This window comes from Triticum urartu, chromosome 4 (genome assembly GCF_003073215.2).
Source record: "Triticum urartu cultivar G1812 chromosome 4, Tu2.1, whole genome shotgun sequence".
NCBI classification, from domain to species: domain Eukaryota; kingdom Viridiplantae; phylum Streptophyta; class Magnoliopsida; order Poales; family Poaceae; genus Triticum; species Triticum urartu.
The window spans coordinates 516,233,798-516,242,011 of NC_053025.1; the positions used below are offsets into that span (position 1 = coordinate 516,233,798).

Here is an 8,214-nt window from a genome sequence, read left to right on the forward strand (position 1 = left end):
GTACCCCTCCGTCCCGGATGGAAGGAGTAGTACACACACTAGCTTCACATCATAGTGTGGATAAGAGAGAGAGAGAGAGAGAGAAAGAGAGTTAATCTCCTTCCTCTGATTATTAACTGTCTAGGTCGGGAGCTGCCAAGGTCGCCGCCACTGCTCTTCGACTTGGGTCGCATGGGGTCAATGGATATGCATGGGAGGTGCTTATCGTAATGCCCAACAGAGGAAGGTGAGAGAGAAGGAAGAGGAGATGGTCAATGTGCCCGCGTGGCGTCTTTTTGTCGAGTCAGCTTTCACGAGTAGGTGTGACCTATCATAATCTATGCATAATAATAAAAGGGTAATTGCTTCTCGCGGTACGTCACCGAAATTGCTTCAAAGTGATAAAAACGTTTCGCACAGGGGAATCCCCGCCTGGCCTGGCCCATGCGGTAGATACCTTCTATACCGCGCTCTGCACGCTGGAAGAAGACACAAGGCACCTGTTTGGGCCGGCCCATGTTCGAGCGGTTGGTTTTTAAAATTTTATTTTTTTATTTTTCATTTTCCTTTTCCGTCTTATTTTTTTCTACTTAAAATAATTTGAGACTTCAAAAAAGTTCCGAATATTAAAAAATGAGAATCTTGAAATCAAACGTTTAATAATTGAGAAATGTTTGTGGATTCGGAAAATGTTCATGATTTAAAAAAAATCATATATTCAAAAAATGATCGCAATTTTGAAAACAAAATGTTTGGGAAATAAAAAATATTCATAATTTTTATAAATATTGTATTAAAAAATGTTACTAAAATTGACCAAAATTTCGTCAATTCAAAAAAGTTCTTGAATTGAAAAATATCCTAAAAATTCAAAAATTGTTCATGACTTACAAAATAGTTTATTGTTTCATAATATGTTCACTAATTCAAAAAATGATCATGCATTTCAAAAAAGTTCATTAAATCAAAAAAATGTTCATGAATTTCCAAAATTGTTGCACCAAATAATTTCCAAAAAATTGTTGGTGGATTCTAGAAATGTTTGCAAATAGTATAAAATGTTTGTGAATTCAAAATATGTTCATGAATTTAGAAAATGCTGGAAAATGTGTAAAAATGTTCACGAATTTGGAAAATGTTAGATATGTTCATGAGTTCTAAGAAATGTTCAAGATTTTCAAAAATTGTTCACGATTTCACGAAAAAGAGAGTGAGAGTGTATCTCGGAAATGCAACAAATTATGGTCATGGCCATTGGAGACTCTGATTTTTTTTTCTCCCATTACAACGCACGGCCGTTTTGCAAGTCATGCTTAAATTTAACTGAACCGGTTAAAATTTTCTTTTTGCAATTAAAAGCAATTTTGTGTTAGGTATCAACGAATAATTAAAAAGTGGTAGATTTTTAGAACTCTAACTTATAAACAGATAGTTTTATGCTATTTACTCTAGTATTCATTTTTTTTATAAAATATTTACTCTAGTATTCATACTATGGAACAAATATATACAAAGCCCGATAGCTATGTTACTTCAATTGATCATTCATGCTCCACCCGCAAAAAAAAGATCAATCATGCAAGCAGAGGCAAATGGGAGCGGCTACAGGTGAGTTGACTGACCCAAAATAGATGTCAGTCGAATGGCACACACAGCTTTGTTCTGCACAAAAGAGGCAACTGCTCCACGTACGCTTCTACTTGCCTGCCTTCGGTAAAAGCCTACCGCAAAATCACGCCCACAGATGCATACTGCATGCAAGGGTACCCACAATACAAAAGGCAGAAGCACCCGACGCAGCAGCTGCAACATGAAAAGCAAGGAATTCTCCGGTAAAAACCAGGTAATGATAAAATTTGCACGCAATTTACACCAAAATTACGCTATGTTATAATATGCAAAAATAAAGGTATTACCGTTAAAGAAAGAAAATGAAATAAAATAAAATTAAAATGAAAACAAAATAATGAATTTTTCTAGGAAAGAATAAAACCCTTTAAGAAGAAAGATAACAAAAATCAAAAACAAAATAATGAAATTTTCTAGGGAAGATTGAAACCCTTTGAGAAGAAAGAAAGTAAAAACAAAAACAAAATAACGAAGTTTTCTAGGGAAAAATGAAACCCTTTAAGAAGAAAGGAAATGAAAAACTAAAACAAATACAAAATAATGAAGTTTTCTATGGAAGAATGAAACCCTTTAAGAAAACAAAATACAAAAACTAAAACTAAAACAAAATAATGAAGTTTTCTATGTAAGAATAAAACCCTTTAAGGAGAAAAAAATATAAAAACAAAAACCAAAACAAACTAATGAGATTTTGGGAAAATGAAACCCTTTAAGAAGAAATAAAATTAAAAAATAACTTGCACACAAGTATGCCCTGAAATTGCACTTTTCTAATATGCCAAAGCTTATACAGTGCAATTTCTGCTTATATTATAATTTACACACATGGTGTATCATACTTGCATGTATACATACTTACAAACACAAAAATAAAAATATTTTTTTCTAAGAAGAAATGAATTATAGTGGCATTGGTACCACCCTTTAAGAAGAAAGGAATTCAAAAAAATAATGATACAATTTGCACACAATTTACATATAAATTGTATTTTTTTAGTTATGTAAGAATAAACATATTATAGTGAATTTTACATAAAAACAAAAAAATTAAAGAAGGAACGAATAAGTGGCATTTGTATCGTACTTAAAAATAGGGAATGAATTAAAAACTAAACATAATAAAACAAATAAAGTTTTCTAAGAGAGAATAAATTAGCGACATTGGTATTACTCTTAAGAAGAAAGAAAATAAAGAAAAAACTTGCGCACAACTTTGCACTGAAATTGCTCTTTTTATAATAAGCAGCGAATATAGATATAATAATGCAACTTTAGCAGTCAAGTATAATTTACATACATATTGTATTGTACTTTCATGCATACATATTATAAAAAGTACATTTTTTATGCTAACTGTGTGGAAATTTTTGTTATTTTATTTTATTTATTCTTTAAGGGTAATACCAATGCTAATTGTTTTGTGCAATTGTTTTGCTAATTTAATACATTCTATTATTATGTGTATGTGTACATGTAGTACTTGCATGTGTACATTTTCATGCACTCAACACATATCCGGAAATACAAGTAAAGAGAAAAGACTCAAGTGAAAAATAAAAAATAAAAGCATACACGTGCAGAAAACAAAAGCAAACACATGAAAAAAGAGCATGCACACACCAAAATTCAACCCAAGAAGGAAATCGACTGACCCAGAATAGGTGTCAATCAAATCCAAACAGCCGAATATATACCACCAGCAAAATGTGACAGAAAAAAGAAAAGCCACACAGATCTTAAAGCACAACCCAAGGATCAGAAAATCGATTGAGCACAAAACTAAACTTCAACTGACTGAAATCTAGCTAAAATGGAGGCAAATTGTCTGCTCATGTTCTTTGCTGCAAAGTTTTTTCTTTTATCATGAACCTGACACTATATCTAGTACTAGTACACACACCAGCTTCACATCAAAGAAGGAAGAGACATTCTCAGTTAGGGTAGATAATACCAAGTTCCAGCAACATGCATGCCGCATCGCGCGCGCATCAGGTATACACACATGTACGCTGCACGGTAACGATCCGAGAGAGCTGGTTCCAGATCGACAACAGTGGATACGGGCGAAAGACAGTTATCATGCATCTAGCGGCCTATGGGAAGAAGAATGCAGGCAACAAATGACACGATCGCAAGCTAATCTGGTGGAGAGAACCTAATGGACGACAGCGGCAGGGCGCTAGATATATCGCACCACCCCGACGCAGTTGAGCACCCTCTTGGACCGAGGGTTTGTCCGGACACTCGGGCTGATGACGTGGTGAATTTTGTTGGCCAGGCCCCGCGTCAACTCCCGGCAGTACTGCACCAACATACGTACATGATCATCACATCAGAAACATGTTGTCAACGTACCGATCATGGATGAACTTAAACGATCGAGTAATAACATGCGTGTGACAGAAGGTGATTAAGCAAGCAAGGCACTCACATCGTAGCCTGTGTCGAGCAGCTTGGCGAGGACGATGTTGCCAGGGGGCGTCTGCACCAGTTCTTCAAGATCTCTTGTGCCCAGCGCAGTACAAGCCGTGAGCACGCGAGGCAGCAGGTCGAGCCAGTTGAGGAAGCAGTGCTGCACGACGTAACTCGCGTTCTGGTCGAGGGAAAGGCTAGCGACCTCCTTCATGAGCTCCTCCACGATATCGCGCCTGAACTCAGCGTCACCGTGGTTGAGGACGCGCTGCACAAAGAAGTTGCTGCGTGGTGGCGGGGCGGGTGAGCATACTCATTACTCAACGGGATCGAATCACCGGACAAGTTGACGCGAGAATGGTACTACGGTGTAGCCAGTTACCTGTGTCGCCCCCTGGCCATTCTTGCGGCGTTGCCCTCCGAGAGCATGAAGTTCACGAAATGCTGGCGCTCCTCGTGTCTCGCGTGCTGGTAGCATGTAAACAGGCGCGCCGACCCGGCCTTCGACTCCAGCATGCGCCAGATGGTGCGCAGGGCGTGCGTGATCAGGAACTGAAAGGAAACCAACTTGATCAATACACATGTAGGAGTACTATCTTACAAAATGTATCATGCGTCCATGCAATTCCATATATACCACTGATCCCAGTGGTTGCCGCTAGCTATCGATCGCGGCCAGGGGCTTACCTTGCTCGCCTCGTAATCCATCTCGGCGAAACAGTAGGCAATCAGTTCGTTCCCTCGGTCGTGCTCCATCACGCCTTCGCCCACGAAGCGACCCACGAGCTCCTCGGGCATTCCGAAATGCCGGCGCACTGCCGGGATGAGCAGCTTCAGAGCGGCCATCCTGCATCATGCAGACCAAGGCAACACAAGTTCAGCAGCAGGATTCACCACACACAGGCCACGGCTACTACTAGTAATGATCTCACGATAGAATCACAGCAGGTGCTGCAATCGAAACTGCTTGGTTGATTAGCTAGCTGATTATGCTAAAGACAGAGATGCTAATTTGTACTGGCAGCACTGAAATACTGTAGCAGGGATGGATTCATTCATCTGTGAACGTACCCGTCGCCGGACGTCCACACGAGGTTGGGCACGGCTTGCACGATTCGCTCGAGCTGGGCGCGCCACCCATGGAAGCTGTACAGCAGCGCGGCGAACACGTCGTGCCCCTGCCTGTTCCCCATGGCGTGGTGCACGAATTCGTCGAGCACGAGCTGGGGCATCGCCTGGCCACCCTCTCGGAGCAGTAGGATCACGAGTGCTAAGGACTCCGGGGTCACCATGTTATGGCGCAGCTGTGATCGGACCATCTCCAGCCTCCAGTCCTGGTGAACCGGCGGCTCCCACCCCGCATAGCGTTGCTGCGGCGGCTGCTGCCTCGACGACGACGGGTCGCCGCGCGGCACCATGTCGAAGTTGGCGCTGGGGATGTAGGCGGGGGGCGCGGGATGGAGCGAGTCGCGGGCGTCGATCCCGGTGCGCGGATCCATGGCGTACAGTTGCTGGCTGGTGCTGGGGTTCGCCGTATGCGACGATGGCGCCATCGGCGGGCGGAGCGCGGCGACTGGAAGTTGGCTGTACGGGTTGGCTCTCGAGTTCCGCGCGAGCCTGCGGGCGTCCACGCCCGCCTCGAACGAGGAGATGTGGCCGCCGCTCGAGTAGGCCTCGCTCCACCGGTAGGGGCGCTGCTGGTGCGGCGGCGGGATCTGCGACGGTGGCGGTGGCGCCTCCAGTGGGCGGGAGGCGGCGCCGCGCCCCGCGTCCACGTAGCGCTGCGCACCCGGCGAGTACAGCGGGTCCCGCGTCCGCATTTGGGGCTCGTCCCAAAGATCCGCCGTCGGGATCTGCGGCATCCACCCCAGCACGGACGGAATCGAGCGCTGCTGCTGCTGCTGCGGTGACGGCGCCATCCACGACGACGAGGCCTCCCCGCGGCCACCGCCGGGGTAGGGGGCTACCCACTTCCCCCTGTCGTGCGGATCCATGGCTTGTAAGTTTCGATTGCTCTGGGGTTTGGATTGCTGGGATTTGGGGAAATGGAGGTCGAATGAATTGGACGAGCGCTTGCGCTGCGCGCTTATATAGTGGAAGAGGGGCGGCGGCCGGGTGAGGGTGAGACGGCAGGGGAGGGACACCCGGCCGAGTTATACGGGGAGGGGAGGGGAGGGGAGGGGCCAGCTGGCACGGCACCTGCGTCCAACTGAAGTTCGTTAAGATTTGATTGTACAAAGATCTTGTGTTCTTGACGGGCCCACATAGAGATGGGGTGGCTGTATTGTAGTAGGAGAGCTTGATAATCCCTTCTTATTTACACTAATCTGCTCAAGCTTCCTAATTTCGAAGAGAAAAGGAACATTATTGCCTCAGTTCTCATTATTGTCTCTTTCTTGCTGGGCAAGAAGGCATGCATCTTCGTTGACACAAGAACTGCAAGTTTGGTTCCCAACTGAAATAAACACATCCTTCTACAGTACTCCCTCCGTCCCAAAGTAAGTGTCTCAACTTTGTACGTACTTATTTTGGGACGGAGGGAATAGTTATGTACAATTCTCTTTTCCTGCTACTTTGAGGGCTGTTCAATTTTATCTTGTCTCATAATTTGATTTAGTTTGTTTGGCTGATGCTAGTTATGACATTATAATTGTCGCTCGGACGATATCCCGTCCTTTTGCTTTATGCCCCTAACTCTCAACAACCACTTGCATATATTCTTTTCCATGTTCATGTAATGGTCTTTGCCTCTTTATTTGAAAATTAATAGGCAATTCTCTTCATCTTTTATTGAGTGCTAGAGTTCATAGCCTTGTAGGTAAAACTATTTATAGCTCCTCAGTTTGAAATAATAGGTCAGTTCAAGAGTGGGGTACACAAGGCAAACTTCTAGAGTGCAAGCTTGCATATACGCAATGATTTTTTTTGCTATTACCGTGTTTAATGTGATTACACATTAATTTAATCATGTATATCCTCTCATGATTAATGCACTAAAGCTTATCGTGCTTCTTCATTATTCCTTCCTTTTGATTCTGCGTGAGGGTATCATGTACGGATGCAAGCGGCATTCTGCTTCATCTCGTGAAACTCATAAATTAGTTCCAAATTTACTCATCACCTTCCTAAAATTAACATTACATTTGTGCTATGATATTGTCTGCTAGCCCGCCCCACTTGCATCCCTTGTAGCATGGCGTAGGCACCTAAAGATCTCATATGTCCGTTTATGTGTAAATATAATGTTTTGCATTGTGAATTTTAGGTGTCGAGCTCTAGGATTTAAATTTTTAGGCTCCAACTCGTGATCGGTCGACTATAATTCGAAAACAAGTAGTCCCGTGAAATCGCAAATAAAACCAGCCGACCAAGTAAATGTGGAAAAATTAAGCTATGGAAGATAAATTATCTTTACATACTTAGTACTAGCATGAACCCAATTGCACATTACAAGTATAGAATTTGCACATTCTGAAGGTGTAACATGTGTATGTTAGTTAAAGGTGTAATAGACCATATAATTTTGGGAAATCAAATATGAAATTAAAAGAATTCAAATGAATATTGTTGCACGTTACAAATACATGGTTGCACATTAGCAAAACATCGACAGTGCAAGTAAATAAAAAAGTGATTTCTTTCATGAATAAGATCGATCAATTGGTTTTACGAAAAAGTCCCTTGATAAAAAACCTAAATTTATCATGTTTCTATGTAGACAACACAAAGAGTCAAGATCTTCAATATATTATGATAAGACACTCAAAGCATAACTCAATGCCACATTCCATAGAAGCAGAAGCTTAGCTCTTCAATGGAGGCACAAAGAAAAATAATGTTCATATCAATGGAGGTACGGAGCGAAGACTTAAGAGAGCAACCATATGAAGCTGCACGTCTACCCTATCAGAGAGGGGAATTTTTTTTAAACAAGGCAAAAGACTTGCCATTTTCATTGATTAAGAAGAAGGTTTAGACATAAGTCGCGATGCGGCAAAAACGAAAAGGTCTACTCTCGCGACATAACAATACTAAGCTGCTTCGCTCCTACCAAAGTCCAAAGATGAGCCTCCTCTTTGATTTTCGCGATAACAATAGAGGTCGAAGCGGAGACATTCTGAAAAATTCTTGCGTTGCGCTCCTTCCAAATTTTCCATGAGACAAGTATCATCAAGGAGGCGGTGGCCTTCCTGT

At 42.6% G+C, this 8,214-nt stretch overlaps 1 protein-coding gene across 1 annotated transcript; it reads right to left on the reverse strand.

The window, feature by feature from the left end:
• Positions 1 to 3,450: 3,450 nt before the first annotated feature.
• On the reverse strand, positions 3,451 to 6,118 carry LOC125554032. Its single transcript, XM_048717658.1, has 5 exons — positions 5,092 to 6,118; positions 4,708 to 4,867; positions 4,403 to 4,572; positions 4,040 to 4,304; positions 3,451 to 3,910 (listed from the first exon to the last, which is right to left on the reverse strand). Exons 1-5 carry the CDS (start codon positions 6,012 to 6,014, stop codon positions 3,788 to 3,790), a joined length of 1,641 nt encoding a protein of 546 aa, XP_048573615.1. The 5' UTR covers positions 6,015 to 6,118; the 3' UTR covers positions 3,451 to 3,787.
• Between the last annotated feature and the right edge of the window lie 2,096 nt (positions 6,119 to 8,214).